This window comes from Petaurus breviceps, unplaced genomic scaffold, assembly GCF_028583685.1.
Source record: "Petaurus breviceps papuanus isolate PSGF00001 unplaced genomic scaffold, PetGlider_PUasm1.0 90721, whole genome shotgun sequence".
Classification (NCBI taxonomy): domain Eukaryota; kingdom Metazoa; phylum Chordata; class Mammalia; order Diprotodontia; family Petauridae; genus Petaurus; species Petaurus breviceps.
In genome coordinates this window covers 2,819,524-2,837,453 of record NW_027187322.1, presented here as the reverse complement: position 1 = coordinate 2,837,453, position 17,930 = coordinate 2,819,524, and the positions used below count along the sequence as shown (strand labels likewise).

The 17,930-nt window shown below is 53.6% G+C and overlaps 1 protein-coding gene across 2 annotated transcripts; it reads right to left on the bottom strand.

The window, feature by feature from the left end:
* Window positions 1-3,776: 3,776 nt before the first annotated feature.
* On the bottom strand, window positions 3,777-12,314 carry CTSW (cathepsin W). 2 transcript variants are annotated; one of them, XM_069066375.1, is made up of 11 exons: window positions 12,174-12,314; window positions 11,549-11,642; window positions 10,365-10,478; window positions 8,435-8,583; window positions 8,100-8,196; window positions 6,862-6,942; window positions 6,596-6,715; window positions 5,935-5,999; window positions 5,761-5,848; window positions 5,622-5,680; window positions 3,777-5,537 (listed from the first exon to the last, which is right to left on the bottom strand). In XM_069066375.1, the coding sequence occupies exons 1-11, from the start codon at window positions 12,258-12,260 to the stop codon at window positions 5,433-5,435; spliced, it is 1,059 nt and encodes a 352-aa protein (XP_068922476.1). In that variant the 5' UTR covers window positions 12,261-12,314; the 3' UTR covers window positions 3,777-5,432. The 2 variants fall into 2 exon arrangements, with proteins under 2 accessions (XP_068922476.1, XP_068922477.1); XM_069066376.1 differs by lacking the exons at window positions 6,596-6,715; window positions 6,862-6,942.
* Window positions 12,315-17,930: the final 5,616 nt, after the last annotated feature.

Here is a 17,930-nt window from a genome sequence, read left to right as displayed (position 1 = left end):
GGTCAGGGCTTCCTCCGCTCCTGGCCCCGGGTGCCCAGCGCCCCTCCGTCTCTGCCCCGGCCTCCCCTCTGGTCAGGGCTTCCTCCGCTCCTGGCCCCGGGTGCCCAGCGCCCCTCCCGTCTCTGCCCCGGCCTCCCCTCTGGTCAGGGCTTCCTCCGCTCCTGGCCCCGGGTGCCCAGCGTCCCTCCGTCTCTGCCCCGGCCTCCCCTCTGGTCAGGGCTTCCTCCGCTCCTGGCCCCGGGTGCCCAGCGCCCCTCCCGTCTCTGCCCCGGCCTCCCCTCTGGTCAGGGCTTCCTACACTCCTGGCCCCGGGTGCCCAGCGCCCCTCAGACTCTGTCTGCCCCGGCCTCCCCTCTGGTCAGGGCTTCCTCCCCACAGCTCCTTGTCCTGACCCCGGGTGCCAGAGCCACTGAATACGATGTGGGCATCCTGCCCAAAGTGCTTCCTCTTTGGTGAAACTTCAGGAATGCCTCTCTCCCTCCCCTGCCAGGGATGGGATTCCCCCTTCCTCCCAGCTCTGCCTCCATTTCTGGGAATTACCATGTTTTGCCTTCCAGGTCACACATCAACTGACAGGGACATTTCATGATAGTTGTCTCATGTGAACTCTAGGAGCTGTTATTATCCCCATTTTACAGATGACTAAACTGAGGCTGACTGGTCAGGTTACACAGTGCTTGAGGCAGCACTTAAACCTTGGTCTGTCTGGCCCAGAGCCACAGAATGTCAGAATTGGAGCAGACCTCAGAGGCAAACTGGGCCGACCCCAACTGGAATGAGGGTCTTTTCTCTCCCCTCTCCCCCAAGGAAGTGCCTCTCCATCTCTTCCTGTGGGCAGCCCATCCTCACTTGAGACTGGGCTGTTTGTTAGGATGTCCAGGTGTCCATCCGAATGTCCCTTCCAAGGCTCCTGGACACGCTCCCCAGACTCACCCTTTCCCTCCCGTCTGCCCCTCACGTCCTCAGAGGTAGCTCTGTGGTTCTGAATCTTCTCTCCTCCAGCCTTCAAGTTCCCTGAGACAACATAGCAAAGGCTGGGGGCGCAGCCAGAGCAAGCACTTAGGGGGAGAGTCCTATCTCTAAACAAGCTGATCACCAAATTGGGCACGCAGCTAAAGAAAAAACTAGACAGAACAAAGAAACCCCTTAATTAAACACCCAATTGGAAGTCCTGAAAACCAGAGGAGAGATAAATGAAATTCAAAGTAAGAAAATCATTGAATTGATAAAATAGCAACCTATGAAAGAGCCAATAAAACAGATAAACCATTGGTTCATTTGATTAAAAAAAACTGACCAATATCGGAAATGAAAAGGATGACCTCACTGGCAGTGGAGATGGGGCTGAGGCCACGTTCCAGGCTCTTGGCCCGGTTCTCAGCCCTGGCACTGACCTGCTTTAGTCTCTGCTAACTTCTTTCCTTCAAGCTCCCTTGGCTCGAGGACCCCTGGCTTCCTACCTCAGCCGCCCCCCGCCTTTTCTGCCCCACAGTTTGACAACTTCAAGAGAGTCTTCAAGGTGGTGGAGGAGATGCGGGGCTCCCTGGCTGGCAACATCCAGCAGCATTTCCTCCTGTCAGACCGGCTGGCCAGGTGAGGGAGGTGGGGAGTTGGGAGGGCTTGACCCTGGGGGTCTAGAGGCTGGCTAAGAGCTGGGGCTCCCCCAGGGACTATGCCGCTGTCGTCTTCTTTGCTAACAACCGCTTTGAGACGGGCAAGAAGAAACTGCAGTATTTGACTTTTGGGGATTTGGCCTTCTGCGCTGAGCTGATGATTCAAAACTGGACACCTGGTGCTGTGGGTGAGCAGCCCCCCTTGCCCTCCCCCTCTCTGGGTGAGCGGCCCCCCCTTCCCCAGCTCCCCAAAGGAACATTCCAGGTCAGGAAGTTCTGGATGCCTTGACTCAATCCAGCCGCACATATTGCCACCCCCCTCCCTGCTACAATGGCTTCCTGGCCTTGAGTCCCACCTGGTCTCCCTCTCCCCAGAGGCCCAAATGGGTGATCACTGCTGTCTGGCAGACTGATATGAACAGGGACTGTAAGACTCAGAGCAGGAACAGCCAGGCATCAAGACCTTCCTGACTTTAGGCCCATCATTTTCCCCTGGGGGAAAACTGAGTCACAGGATCACAGATTTAGTGCCCACTTCAGGGGCAGCCCAAGGCCATGCTTTGAGCCCAGGCCATCCCACCACACTCTAGTCCCCCAGCCTGTAAGTTTGGGCTCAGCCCTCTCTCTGCTCCCTTGGCCCCTCTGCAGACTCTCAGGTGGATGACATGGACGTGGACTTGGACAAGGAATTCCTCCAGGACCTAAAGGAGCTCAAGGTGCTGGTGACTGACAAGGACCTGCTAGATCTACATAAGAGGTGGGGGAGGGGAGTGGGGGGCAGGGCGGGGCGGGAGGGAGAGGAGGCCTGCAGCCCAGGGTTGACCATTTGCTTCCTCCTCCCAGCTTAGTGTGCACGGCTCTCCGAGGGAAGCTTAGTGTGTTTCCAGAAATGGAAGCGAATTTCAAGGTGTGTCTCTGCACCCCGAAGACCATAAGGGATCCTGAGCCCTGGGGGGGCCAGGGGGGGTTTAGAGCTGCTGCCCCTTCTGCATTCTCCTCAGAGGCCCAGAGAGGGGAGGAGCCTTTCTCAGGACCAGGGCCCAGGCCAGCCCAGGGCTTCTGCCAGACCCTGCATCTGCTGTCCCCAGCTTGGCCCCCCCACACCCTGGTTTCGTGTAGTGACTCTGTGGGAGATGCTGCTACTGATCCTGAAGGGAGGGGTCCTATAGAAGGGGAGATCCCTCCTGCCCTGGGATTCTGGGGTCCCTGGGGTGAGAGGGACAGACTCCAGGACCCCTGCCTTCCTGGCCCCACAGAACCTCTCCCGAGGGCTGGTCAACATCGCCGCCAAGCTAACCCACACCAAGGACGTTCGGGACCTATTTGTGGACCTGGTTGAGAAGGTGGGGATCCTCCTGTTCTGGGACTGCCCCCCCCACCTGCCCTTCACTGTCACATGGGGCTCCCCTTTGCCTTCTCCTCTCGCCCCATTCTGCCTATCTCAACTGTGACTTGTTGTGACTGAAAAGATTGGGTCAGGGGGAGGAGAGAGTGAAGCTGAGCCCTCCTGTCTCCTCAAAGTTTATAGAACCATGCCGCTCTGACCGGTGGCCACTGAACGATGTCCGGCTCTTCCTGAACCAGTACACGGCTTCGGTCCACTCCCTGGACGGCTTTCGGTGAGGGTCCCCTGGCCTGTTCTCCCCGTTCCTCAGCCCCAGGGGCCTGGCAGGCCACATCCTGGCTCTGGGCCCCAAAGGCTGCCCTCGGGCCGTGCCAGCCTCGACCTCAGGCCCGGGGTGCCAGGACCTTGTCCTTCCTAGCAGCAACTCTCTCCTCCGACAGGCACCAGGCCCTCTGGGATCGGTACATGGTCACTCTTCGCAGCTGCCTCCTGCGCATGTACCACGACTGAGGGGCTCTGCGGCCGCCCTGCAGGACAGCACAGCCCTTGTCTCAGTGTTTCCTCTCCTGGGCCCCTCCTGCCTTGCGGATGGGAGGGGGTGGAGGGTGAACTCGGGCCCAGGGAGGGCAGCTCAGCCTCTGTTGCCATCTCCCCTGTTGGCAGGTGGGAGCCCAGACCCAGGAAGGGGAGATTAACCCTCAGGACCAGGATTCCTGCTCCCAAGTCCCCTGATTCAGGCCCCTCCTGCCCTGTGGATGTCGGGGGGAGGGGATAGGGCAGCTCAGCCCCTGAGCCCACGACTCAGCGGCTACCTGGACTCTGGGCCAAAGGCCCTTTTTGTGCTGATAATAAATGGGCAGAGCTGGGCTGAGTGCTGACTGGGGAGTCTGACCCAGGGTGATTCTTGGACCTGAAGCAGGTTGGTGGAAGTCATGGTGGCCTCTGGGTGGGGGGGCAGGGAGCACAATCACCTCTGAGCCCCCTTTGAGCTCTGTGTTCTCTGCTTCCTTCCAATTCTGCTGTTCTGGGCTCAAGGTTCTCCCTGGCCCCAAGTCTGACGTTCCCTGTTCTAAGTCGTTTGGTTGTTTTAGTCATGTCCGACTCTTGTGACCCTGTCTGGGGTTTTCTTGGCAGACACTGGAGGGATTCGCCACTTCCTTCTTCAGTTCATTTTATAGATGAGGAAACAGAGGCAAGCAAGGTGAAGTGACTTGCCCAGGGTCACACAGCTGGGACGAGTCTGAGGCAGGATTTGCATTCAGATCCTCCTGGCTGGTGCTCTGTGCACCCTGGTGCCCCCTGGCTGCCCCGATGATCTGAGTTGAGGCCCCCTCATCTGTTCAGCAGGAGGGAGGCTGAGTTCTTTTAGCCATCAGCAAAGGTCTCTTGTTGAGGAGGGGCAACCAGGCTGGGAGCAGGGGTCCCCTCAGCTGGGCTGGGGAAACTCAGGAACCCCTTCTCAGTCATGGCTTTTATTTTTCAAATTCAGAAGGGAAGAAAATGCCACATTTCAGTTAGAGGTCAGTGAGAAAAGGTGGCTTTTCCCATCTGAGTTCAGAGACGCCCCTCCCTCTCCTGAAATCTGTCTGGTGACCCCCGGTGAAGAATGGCCATATTAGACCAGTCAGGTGGTTCAGGGCGAGGCTGGACTCTGGAGTCCTCATTGAGGCCCAGGGTCTGCTGGCAGGTCTTCTGGGGAGTGCCTCAGGGATCTGGGCCCTGCACTCACTCAGGTCTGGGTGGCCGGCCCATCCAGGCCAAGGAGAAGAAACGCTGCACAGAGGAGGGTCTGGGCAGGCCTGAGGGAGCCTGCAAGGTGCTAGGCCCTTTACACTTATCTCATTTGGTGCTCACAGGTAGATACCATTATCATCTGCATTGTTTCAGAAGAGGAAACCGAGGTAAACAGGTTAAGTGACTTACCCAAAGTCACTCAGCTAATAAACGTCTGAGGCCAGATTTGAACACAGGTCTTAACTCAAGGTGACCCAGCACTCAGCACACTGCACCTCCAAGACTACCCATGTCTCCCTGCACAGATCAGCTTCACAGGTCTGAGATAGGGAAGAACATCTGGGGCTCTTAGTGGACCACAGGCTCAGCACAGGCTCAGCACAGCAGGAGAGTGTGAGCCAGAATTGGCCTACAAGGAACTTCCAGGGATAGGGTGACAACTCCCCCCCCCCCATGACATACATACAGCACCATGCACTCTTGAGCACATGTCCATCCCCTCTCTTCCTGCCCATTGGGGCTGGCCCCTGGAGGAGTGGGAGACCCCTCCTCGGAGACCTTCAGGCGACCCTGTAGTGGGCGGGCCCGCAGCAGGGCTATGCCGGGCCCCTCCTTTCTCAGTGAGCTTTCCCTCCCTCCATTGGTCAGTTCATTCTGGAGACTGTGGCCATACGACTTTATTGATCTCAGAGCACAGAATACTTCATAGGGCATGAGGCTTCTGGGGGCATCTGATGGCTCTAGCTGGGGCAGCGGGTCCGGGGGCCTTGTGCCCCCACCACAGCGGTGATGGGGAACTTGGTGATGCCACAGGCGTTGCTCCCTCGATGAAGCCGGAAATAGCCCTGGGTAGGGGGGTGGCAGCTGAAGGGGTGAGGCCCGACAGCCACCCTCTGCTGCCCCCTCCACTGCCCTCTCCCCCTACTCACCTTTTCTCCCCAGTTAGTGCCCCAGGAGTTTTTTAGGACCCAGTAGGTAAAGTTGTGAACTGCACAAAGGATGAGAAGCCAGAGTGATGGGGGGCCTGGAGCTGAGGCCCGAGGCCCCCAGGCTGCCCCAGACACTCACTGTGGCCGAAGCCCACGAGCAGCACGCTGTGGTCCACCTGGTGGGGGTCACAGTTGTGGCCTGGTTTGATCACCCCTCTCTTGTAGTTCTGGTGGGGAAGGGCATAGAATAGGGTGAGCCCCAGGGGTCAAGGGTGGTGTAGCCAGCCTCAGGGTTGCCCTCTCCCCTCCCCACCTGTAAGAGTCTCCCATTGATGGTCACGGTGATGGGCCCCTTTTCTGCCAAATACTGGGCCATATCTGTAGGAAAGGCAGGTGTTAGGCTCTGGGATGGGGGAGGAGAAGGGGAAGGGCCCTCATTTCTGCTAAGGGGAAGTGGTGTTCAAGGTCACAGTGGCTTGTAGACCTGCCCCAGCCCTTGGCTCTGAGGTTTCTGCACCACCCTCCTCCCAGAGCCCTACCCTGAGTTACTTTAACCACTTTCCTCCTTGGTTTCCCTCCCCCTCCCATGGTCCGGAGGCTGGGGCCCAGAAGGCCGACAGCCTCCACACCCACTAGCCACCAGATGCTTTCACAAGTGAGGATCTATCACAGGGGGCTGGCCCCCAGACCAGAGGGAGCAGCTGTTTCTGCTGAAGCCTACCTGGTGGGTTAGAACTGGCTAAGAATTCACTTTTTCAAAGTAGGGAGGGTTTATCTCTGCTGTAAAGATGGGTGTTAAGTCTCTTCAAGGGGAAGGGACTGACTCAAGGTCACTGAGCTAGTTGGCACCAGGAAGCAGATCTCATCTCAGAGCCTAGCAGCCTCTCTGGCACTGCCCAATGGGAGTGGGGACCAGCAGCCCCCAGTGTGTCCTGGCCTTGGCCAGCTTCACATTCAGGGGCCCTGACACCCACACTTCTCCTTCCTGGGCAGCATTAAAAAGTCCTGGATCCAGGCCTGTTTCTTCTTCTTCTGGCAGCCGTTGCGGGAGAGCCGGGCCTCGTAGGGGTAATCCCTCTCCTCGGCCAGGCCACCTAGATGGGAGGGAGGAGAGGCAGAGGCCCCCACCCCTAGGGTCCCCACATCCTGCCAGAGCCAGACCCTTGGAGTCCTCTCCCGGGTCCAGGCCTCTGTCCCAGGGGATGGAGCCATTGGGCCCACAGGGTCGGGGTGCACATACTTTGGTTGAGGATAGTTTGGAAGGCATCCCAAACGTAGCCACCCTCACAGCCATGTCCACAGCGGTAACAGTCTAGCACCTCTGTGGGGAGAGAGGTCCTCAATCACACACATACGCCACCCAATCTATGGATGCCCAAAGCCTGGGCTTGCTGAGCTTTTGCTTCACCGCGGACCAGGCAGGCTTCAGAGAACCCCGAGACTCAGCTCAAGGCACTGGACCAGGGCCAATGTCTGCTGGGGCTGGTGCAGCCCAGGAGCTGGGTTCCAATGCTCCCAGTCCTGTCTGCTGCCCATGGGACCTCCTCAGTAAGAGGAGCTTTCCAGGATCCTGGGAGGCTGTGATGGTGTGCCCTGGGCTTCCTCACAGATGGTCATAGTCCCTGTTTCTACAGCCTTCTGCAGTTTGCCAGGGACTGCTCCGGGCAGCACTTGGTGGCAGTGAAGATTGTTGCATTGTGGGTGAGGAGCAGTGAATGACTGGCTGAGGTCCAGGCTCCAAATCTTGATTTCCCAAATCCAGGCCCAGCCCTCTTTCCCTTATTCCATATTCCACCCCAAAAAGCTTAAGCCCTGTGCAACACACAGAAATACCAAGACAAAAATAGTCCTGGCCCTCCCCAGGCTCCTGGAGGGACACATTGTAATGAAGATGTTCATGATAATTTGAAGGAGACAATTCAGTCTTCCACCTCCGTACCTTTGCATAGGCTGTGCCCCTGCCTAGCACACCCATACCCCCTCAGCCTCAGTTCTTAGAAGCCCTGGCTCACTTCTGGGCCTCTTCCCCATCATGTCGGCCATCTTTGTCTAGGTGCTCTATTTAATTACCTGTGGATGCATTATATTTCTTCTCCCCTCCCACCAGGAGAATGTGAGCTACTGGAAGGTGCTCACTCATTTGTCAGAACAGCTAAAACCTGGCAGCTGATGGGACGTGGGAGTGAGGGAAGGGAGAGATGAGGCTTGCGAGGCTGCAGACCTTGGCAAGGGGCGGGTGGGGGAGGAGTGGATCTTGGGAAGATGATGCTTAAGGGACATCCAGTGGGAAGACCCGGGCAGATGAAAGCAGAAAACATCTGCATGGTGGTGATGGAGTGATGTGGTCACCACACGAGACAGCACAGGAGGAGGAGGGGGGCCTAGGACAGAATTCTGGGAGCCTCATCTCACACACGGATGCTGCAGGGGGTGGCCCTGCCCCCATAGACGCTCCCATATGCAAGCAGCCCTCCATACCTTGCACAGAGAGCACAAATGTCTTTTGGTGCTGGATGTACCACAAGGCCTCAACGTTGCCCACGGCTGAAATGGCCCAGCAGCTTTTGCAACTTTTCTGTGGGGAGCAATCCATTTTTGCCCTAGCTGGTTTCCCCATCCCTGCTCTCTGCATCCCTCTGTCCACCCGGAATGGAAGGAGAGGAGATTTTTGATGAGAGGTATCTGCTCCTTTGAGGGTGTCAGGGAAAGGGGGGGATAGTTTTGTTCAAGAATTAGGGTTAGTAAGATGGTCTGGCTGGGGATGGGGATGATAGGGGTGAAATGAAGCTGGCCATTGGGGTGGGAACTGGTACCTGATCTCTCACAGGGCTCAGGACTTCTGTCTTCCTCCAGTCACAGGAACGAGTCTGAAGCGTCTGCAATCTCGGGTGCCCTCCCATCTTCAGTCTGGGATCTGAACTGCTGGGCCGGGATGGCTGATAAAGCTGGTGAAATTCCTCCTCTGTGCAAACATGTGAGGGCCTCCATGACCATAGACCCAAAGATCCTGACCTCCTACACCACCAGCCGTTTCCATTTCTAGCTGCAATGTTAGCCCTTAAGGATCACCTTGTCTCTAACTTGACATACACTGGCACTCAGAGAGGGGAGCAGGGACTGCCTGACGTGGTGGCGGCCCCATTAAGGTTGGGTCCCAGTAAGAATTCTAGAGCCCTCTCCGTTACACTAAACTTCCTTATTCCCAAATGCTCCTTTTTTTTTTTTTTTTGCTTTTTGGAGGGCAGTTAGGGTTAAGTGACTTGCCCAAGGCCACACAGCTAATTTTTGTGTTGTGTCTGAGGCCAGATCCAAACTCACCAAATGCCCTTCTTTCAAAGAGCAAACAATAAGATCTCCTGGAAAGAGCCCATAGACCTTATCCTATAAAGTAACTTCTATGCCAGTAGACCATAAGTCTAGAAGAATACAATCCAATCCTGCCATTTTACAGATGATAAAATTGAGGCCCGTGGAGAGAAAAATGACTCCAAGTTCACCATTCTTTCCATTGTACCCCAGCTTCCTGCAAACACAAAATTGTTGCAGAATTGAGGCAGTCATGTTTCTCAAAGAAAGCAAAATATAGCTTAGGACCAAGAGATGCCTTCTTTGCTCTCAGAACTAGGCAGGTAGCCTTTACCAATACTTGCCTGGTTGGGCTGTGAGCTCAGCTACATAGGGTGCTGCTTCCTGTTGCATCCTTGTCTTGGGTCTAGACAAGGAACTTGTTTGTAATGAGGAAGAGATTTGTCAAGTGAAACACTGTGCAAAGATGTGTTGAAGTCAGAACTTGGAATAGAGAAAGAAAGAAAGGAAAAGAGGGTGGCTAGGTGGCCCAGTGAATAGAGCACTGGCCCTGGAATCAGAAGGACCTTAATTCAAATTCGACGCAAGACACTTGACACAAAAAAACTAGGTGTGTGACCTTGGGCAAATCACTTAACCCCAATTGCCTTGCCTTTCCCCCTCCAAAAAAAAAGGAAAAGAGAGGAAGGAAGGGAAGGAGAAAAGAAAAGGAAGAAGGGAGGGGGGAGGAGAGAGGTCCAGATAGGAAGGAGGGATCTTTGGTTTCTACTCCTAACTTTGCCTCTGCCCAGCTGGTGGTTGCTCAATCATGTCCGACTCCCTGTGGCCCCATTTAGGGTTTTTTTGGCAGAGATACTGGAGTGGTTGGCATTTCCTTCTGAATTTTACAGGTGAGGAAACTGAGGCAAACAGGGTTCAATGACCACCCCAGGGTCACACAGCTAGTAAAGGTCTGAGGTCGGATTTGAACCCGGGTTTTCCTGACTCCAGGTCTGCACCACTTTGCTGCTCCACCCTGGGTGCTGCTGAAAAGTCCTTTCCTGTCCCTGGGCCTCAGTTTCCTCAGTTATAAAACATGGACAATAATCTTCATCTGCATCCCAATAGGGATCATAGCAGATCCTAGAGGACTGGGTACTTGAATCTTGAAAAGCTTGATATGGGGGACACTAGGAAGTGGGTCTGGTGGGCCAGAAGCTCCCTGGGGTAAGGCCTGGATAGAATGCTGGACTTGGAGTCAGGAAAACCTCGGTCCAAATTCCTGCTCTGGCATCTATGGCCTATGGGTCTATGGGCAAGTCACTTATCTATAAAATGCAGTCGAGGCTTCGCCCAGACGTCCTCCAGCTGCAGACCTCAGAGCCTCTGGTCGGCCAACCCCCAGGACCTGACCCTCAGAGGTGATTCTTCAGTTCTGATTGATTGCGGCCCCCTTACCTGTGAGATCACTGAACTGGGTCACCCCAAACTGGGCCAGGCCCCTGTGCTCCGCCGTCAGCTGCCGGGCCCAGGCCAGGTTGTCAGCAAAGATCTCCAAGCGCCACTCTCGTTCTACAGAGGGGATTTTGCAGACCCTGAAGGACGTCTGGATAGGAAGAGTTCCTGGCCTTCCTCTGCCCCCCAGCCGGGAGCTTTGCAGCCTTTCTGGCTGGGGATGCCCTCAGGCATCTTCCCCTCCGAGGCCATTGAACCACTGTCCCTATAGGCCGCCTGCATGGCTCCCTGACCCACCCAGGTGAGAGGGACTGCAGCCTCTTCCTAGGTCTCATCTCTCCCATCAGCCCCACTCTCTGTCTGGGCTGCTCCTGCAGTGCAGGGACAGAAGGGCACCACTTCTCTGACCCTCAGTCTGCTCATCTAGAACGTGGGGACAATAATGAGGTCACATTCACATGATAGTCATCCTGGTATGCTTTGGTCTGCCACCCACAAGAGCCTGGTCACACACACTCTCAGAGCAGGAGAGATCATCCCTGCTGGCCCTGGGTGGGGGCTTGCTGACCTCAGATCAGGCAAGTGGCCGCTGAACATGGGACGATTGAGGGGAGGAACCTTCCTGTTTGCTGTTCACAGCCCCCTCTCCACACCTATCTCTGAGGGGATTGAGTGTCTGTAGGGAGCATCCTGTGTTTGGGTGGGAGGGCGGGCCCAGAGCAAGATGTTCTGGGCTAGAGACAATGTTGGCAGCAACACAGAACCTCTCAACAGGACACTTGGGATGTCGGAGCTGAGAAGGACCTAGAACTTAGAACCCAGAATGTCAGCAGCAGGGGGAGGGAGACTGAGAACCTAGAACATCAAACATGAGAGGACACAGAATGTCATCAGGGGGCCACTGTAGAGACCACGTCCTTATCCAAATGCCTCATCTTACAAACAGGAAAACTCCAGCCAAGAGAACGTGGTTCTCCTGATTTCCTGGGCAATGCTAGATGAGGCAAAAAGTCACTGAGGGTTGGGGACCCTAGCACACACATGGAGAGTTTTACCACCCACATGCATGTGTAGATGTGTGCCATACATGTGAGTACACGGGTGTCCCATTGATCTGTGTGTGACATACATGTGCACACTCACACGCATGTATGTGCACAGACATGAAGGAACATAAGAAATCCCACCTGCTGGGTCCGAGTAGCTCTTGTTATACTGAATCTGAAAGGCTTTGAATTGCTCCATGATGTCCCAGGTGACTGGCGCCAGGTCAGGGAGGCCCTGGGGACAGGGCAGGGAGGGTGGCTGTGGAGGGAGACCCCACTGCCTGCCCCTGGAGAGGGGCTGGACTTGGAGAGCTGAGGCCCCATCTGGGCTGAGCCTTCTGAGACCAGCAAAGGGCCTCAGTCTCATTGTGGATATGGAGAAACCAAGACCCAGAGAGAGAAAGGGGCTATCGTAGCTAGCTAGTGCCAGAGCCAGAAACATGGCCCAGGTCCAGCACCTGGCAACCCTCCCTCCCAATGTCATTCCCAACCTTGGTGGAGGCCCCAGGGGAAAGGGGTGGGAGACAGGAAGTTAGGAGAGTGAGGAGCTCAGAACGGGAGCACTGGATCTGGGCATGGGCGAGGCGAGGGAGGACACCGGGATGCTCAGGTGAGACTGAAGGGAAGAGCCAAAGGCCCCCAGGACCAGGTGCCAGGGGAGAGGTCTGCAGTCTGGCATGGACAGGTAGCAGAATCTGAATTGGGGGGCAATGTTAAGAGAAAACTGAGTGCTGATCAAAGGCCAGCAGACAGCATGGGGCCTCACCAGATCCAGCGCAGGGTAGGTGTTCCAGGCAAGGCCTGCCATGGCCAGCAGCCCCAGGAGGCAGGAGAGCTCAGCGGGGGGCATCATGAAGCCAGGGAGCCTTCTGAGAAGTGAAATGAGAGCAATCAGATTGATGAGTGAGGCCAGGAAACCAGCCACCAACCTCAATGATGAGCAGGGAGAGCACTCATAGGCCCCACCCTCAGAAAGGAAAGAAGGAGGGGAGAACCCAGGCAAGGGCCTAAGAGACCTCAGTTCCTGGGCAGCCTGGAAAATTGAGGGTGTGACAGGTAGGGGCAAGTGGAACCACAGCCTCTAGGGGGCTGGATGGTGATGTCTGGGCATCAGAGCAGGTACAGGGAGCTGGCTTTCACAGTGTGAGCTGGGGAGATTCCCATCATGTCTTGGGAAAAGTCCCAGTTCATTGGGTTTCAGTGGCCAGCAAGCTCAATGAGAGGTCCCAGTGTATTAGTACAGCGAAGAAAGCACTGGGGGTCTCAGGCTGTCATGAGAGCTGTGCTGTGCTCTGCGACAGGGAAGAGGCCGTGCCACTGTCCTCTCCTCTGATCAGGCCATATCTGGTCCCTCACTGTGCTCAGTTCTCCAGAGGAGGCCGCTGGGAAGGAGAAGGGCTCCACCTCAGGCCATAGGAGAGGCAGACTGGACTGAAGGGAATGGCCTCCCTCTCCCAGGGGAGCTCGCAACAGCCTGAGATCCCCAGCCTGGGAACATGGGAGGCCCTTTGCTTGGATGTCCCCAAAGGTTGGTCACCAAAGGGTGCTTCCTTCTCGAGGTGACCTCATCGGCACCCAAGGGTTTGGTCATCACCCTAGACACGTGACGACTAGCCCCAGCCTCTCTCCTGAGCTCCAGTCCCATAGCACTAATTGCCTTGTGGACATCTCACATTGGACGTTCCAATGGGTATCTCAAACTCCACATATCCAGAGCAGAACTCATTTCCTTCCCTGCTAAACCCAGCTAGCTCCCTTTTGACCATCCCTATTTCTGCCAAAGGCACCCCCAAACCTCAGTGTCATCCTCAGTTGGTCATTCTCCCTGCCATAATCTCACATTGCAAGAGATCCTGGTCCTCTGTGAGTCAGAGATCACAAAGGCCTCTCCTAACTCTGGTCTCCAGCTCCACAGGATGGCCTATGTCGCAAGTGCTCCTTCCCCATCCTAAGGTAGGCCCATCCCCAGTTCCTACTTCCTTTACCTGTGTGCTTCAGAATCAAAGGAGCAGAGGAGAAAATATTCCTCCTCTCCCCCCAATTTTGGCCCTCCCCTCCATGGTCCACTCTGCCCTCTGCCATCCCTGCCAAATCTTGTCGATCATCCCTTGGAAGCATGGCTTGCCCCCTTCCCTTTCTCTCCACTCCGGTAGCTACTGTCTTAATTCAGACCTTCATCTCCTTTTGCATGGATGGTGAGGATGGCCGCCTCATCTCCACTTCCTCCTTATTTCTACTCCTTTCTCCTCACAGTGACCAAAGTGACATTTCGTAAACATGTGGCCACGTCACTCCCTCCATCCCCTGCCCTCAGGACAGAGCATACACTCCTCCGCCTCTTCTCTGTAGCCCACTGAAATCTGCCTCCATACCCGTCTTTACCTGTGTTTGTTGGACAGAATTTGGGTATTGGAAAGGTCTTCATGAGGAAAAGAAAAAAGCTTCTGTGCTTTACCTAAGGACAAGAGGAGGCACAAGAGAGGGGACTTAGAGGTAAAGTGAGGCACCAGAACTGTCCCAAAGTGGAAGGGGCTGCCTCCAGAGGTGGGGAGATCTCCAGCACCACTCTCTGGGGATTTCCCTTCAGGTCTGCCTCGGATTCCACAGTCTTCAACGCTGGGATTCTGTGTGGGCTTCTGAAGCAGGAGAGGGACAAGCTCGGATTGGTGGCTTCAGAATTCGGTTAAAAAGCTTTATTGATGTCCTCTGATGACTATGCTGTGACACTCATTTCTCATCATGTCCCTTTCTGGTTTTTTTCATTTAACATTTAGTGACTATTCCCTGCCTATCAGGCACCAGGCAGACACTGGAGACAAAAGGACAGAAATGAAAACAACCCCTGCCCTCTTGGAGCTTATGGAGCTTACGTTCCCCTGGACCCTCTCTTGTATCAAAGCCAGACCGTTAAATTTTTGCCTCTGACACAAAGTAGTCAGATAGCGATAGGACATGCGACATCCGGCAGCCACAGTCCCCCACCTCTCTGCCCAGAGGAGGCAAGCATGTTCCTCATGACCAAGACTGGTCACAGCAGCTAAGCCTGGCTGCCTTTAGGGGTTGAATCCACTTACATTATTTTGGGCTTTTGTTTCCTGTTCTCCTGCTTTTGCCTTTTTCCTTTTGCATCAGTTCAAAAAGGTCTTATTTCAGCAGCTGCATGGCAGGATGGACTGGGCAGAAGGGGGTGAATAGGGGAGTTCTGTGGAAAGAGGACTTGGCAGGAAAGGAAAAAGTCAAGAAAGACCGAGGTTGTGAAAGTGCCCGGGAGGATGGGAAGGATGTGGACAGAAACAGAGAAAGAAAGGGGGATGGGTTCCTGAGACTCCCTCCCCCATCCTTCTGCCCCCAGAGTGCCCGGGACACAGCAGGGGGCCAGGCTCAGCCAGACGTCTCCCACCACATACACCACATACAGTTACAACTGGACAGTGTTTCAGGTGCCACACACATCACTTTGCTGTGACATCTTACCAGTCCATACCCATCATGTCAAAAAGAGAAAAAACATTTATTAAGATTTGTTGCATTTAGGGCCAATGCTGAATTTTTTCTGAATGAGAAGAACTGCTCTCAACCACTGTTACTGAACACTAAATGGCTTTGAAAATTAGCTTTTGCTACAGACTTGATAATACTTCTTAAGAAATTCAACCTCAGATTGCAAGACACAAAAGCACATACATGTGGAACTTAATTTTCAGCAAAGTCAATTTGATGCCAACTATTATTGTTTGAGTTACCAGTTATGTTAAGCTGCTTTGTGCACTTTTGACATGCTATCAAAAATTAAGAGTAGAAGTAAGCTCTTCATTCTCACACATTCAGGCAATCAGTTTTCTGAACTCAAACTACAGTTCCGGCAACATTTTTATTTTCCGATCTCCAGGTAAAAGCAAAGTTGTTGTGGAGTTGTTTCAGTCATATCTGCCCATTTGGGGTTTTCTTGGCAAAGTTACTGGAGTAGTTTGCCATTTCTTTCTTTTTCTTATTTTTGCTTTTTGGAGGACAATTGGGGTTGTGACTTGCCCAAGATCACATGGCTAGTAAGTGTGTTAAGTGCCGAGGCTGGATTTAAACTCAGGTCCTCCTCACTTCAGGGCCGGTGCTCTATTCACTGCGCCACCTAGCCTCCCCAAGTTTGCCATTTCTTTCTCCAGCTCATTTTGACATATGAGGAAACTGAAGCAAACAGGGTGAAGTGACTTGCCCAGGGTCACTCAGCTACTAAGTGCCTGAGGCTGGATTTGTACTCACGACTCTTCATGAAAATGTAAAAGCAAAAGAAATTTCCAAATTTTGAAATCCATTGAACTGTTTAGTTGAGGGGTTTCTAACCTAACTTTCAAATGGAAAAGATCACTCTGCATTGTAATGATATGCTAAAAAGGCAAACATCAAAAGAAGAATCTAATGGAATTCCATACACGTCTTCTAAGACAAATATGCTTAATTCAAATCATGTATTCATATATTGATAACAACATTTGCCATTACCTTCTGAAAAGACATTTTTCAAAGATGAAATATATAGAATCTCATTACAGGTCAGCGTCAACAAATGAATGTCTGCAACTAATGTGGATGATGGGGAACACGAGCTCTGAACTCGGTTAGGGATGTTATCGCCCCAAATTCCATCCTTCTCATTATTAAACCTGTATTATAAAAACTGTTCTTTATTATATGGTTGTTATCATTATTACGTTTGGAATTTTGTCCATAAAAATTTGTGGAAATGTGTTTTTTCTCTTGTTACCTATATACTATCTTAGAATGTGCCTCTTGGCCTGTAAAACCTAATATATTTGCTAACTGGTCCTTTACAGAAGAAGTTTGCTGACGCCTGTTCTAATCTGTAGAACTTCTCTGATTGATTTTTGCTTAGATTAATGGGTTTCCTTGCTATTTCCTATTGGTGATGGTCTTTTGTGTAACTGGTGTTTGGTGAGGAGGCTTTAAGCTGGTGTGTGTAAGTAAAAGCTTTGTTATTGTTCCATCGCTTTCAGCTGCATCCAGCACTTTGGGACCCCACCTGGCGTTTTCTGGGCAGATACTGGAGTGTTTTGCCATTTCCTTCTCCAGCTCATTTGACATATGAGGAAAGTGAGGCAAACAGGGCTACATGACTTGCCCAGGATCACATAGCAGCCAGATGTGACCTTAAGGAGATGAATTTTTCTGACTCCAAGCCCAGTGCTCTATTCTGAGCCTATCATGCCCCTCAGCTGGGATATTTGAGGGGCAGCAGATAGATTTAGCCCAAGATTCTAGTCCTGTGCCCTTTGTGGAGCCAGGATTTTGATGGTCCTGAACCTTGTCTGTCCCTTCCCCCCCAAAATGGGCTAGAGCCCTGATGATCCGAGGTTAACTCGCCTCCACCCCCACTTCAGATAGACCCAGATTCTGGAGTCTGGGCTGGGGAGGGGACCTTTCCTTTAGCCAAAGCTGAATGACCATTTCTCTGGGCCATTATAGTGCAGATACTTGTGTAGATCCACACTGGGCTCAGGGGGCTCCCAGGCCTCTTCCAGCTTGGAGAGGCCTCTCTTGCAGATGCCGGGCCCAGCCCAGTGAGTGGTTAATTCTGGGAAGAGGCAGGGACAGAAAGGGGGCCCAGGACAGAAGGGGGGACTTCCTGTTTACTGTTCACACCTCCTTCTCCCTTCCTCACGGTGACATGCATCTCTGAAGGCACGAATGAGTCAGTGGTGAGAAGCCACAGAGCACACAAGCGTGGGCTGAGGAGGATGGGTGAGTGGCAGACAACCTCAGCATGTTAGGGATGGAGAACAGAGGATGTCTGAGATCCCACAGCACAAAACAGCGGGACTGGGCTGCAAAGCAAAGAACGCACTCAGTTGGCAAACATCGTTTGAGCACCTACTGTGTACCAGGGTATGGGGCTACAAAGAAATGACAGTCCCTGCTCTCCAGGAGTATATAGTATAATGGAGGAGACAGCTTCCAGCCCCCCCCCCCCATCCCCTACAGGAACATACAGGATACAAAGAGAGTGAATGGAAAAGAAATTTATAAGTGAAGGCTTTTAGCCTGGGGAAAAAGGCCTCCAGCAGAGAGTGAGATTCTGGCTTTGAAGAAATCCAGAAAAGCTAACAGTCAGAGGTGAGAAGGGAAGGCATTCCAGGTATGGGGGCAGCCTGGGCAAAGGCATGGAGTCCAGAGATGGAGCTTTATGTTCAAGAAAGAGTAAGTGTGTCAGTGGGTCAGGATGGTGGAACGTGTGGAGGGAAGTTAAGCCAAAAAAGACTGGAAAAGTAGGAGGGCACCAGGTTGGGAAGAGCAAACACGAGACTTTACACTGAATCCTGGAAGTAGTGGGGAGCCCCTGGACTGGGTCTTGCCTCCAACACTTAGCTCTGTGACCGGGGCCAGGCACGCAACCTCTCCCAGCCTCCGTTCCCTACCTGCAAAGTGGAAATAATAACAACACCTACCTCCCAGGGTGGTTGGGAGGCTCAAATGGGCTAAGCATATGTAAAGAGCCTTGCAAATATGGCGC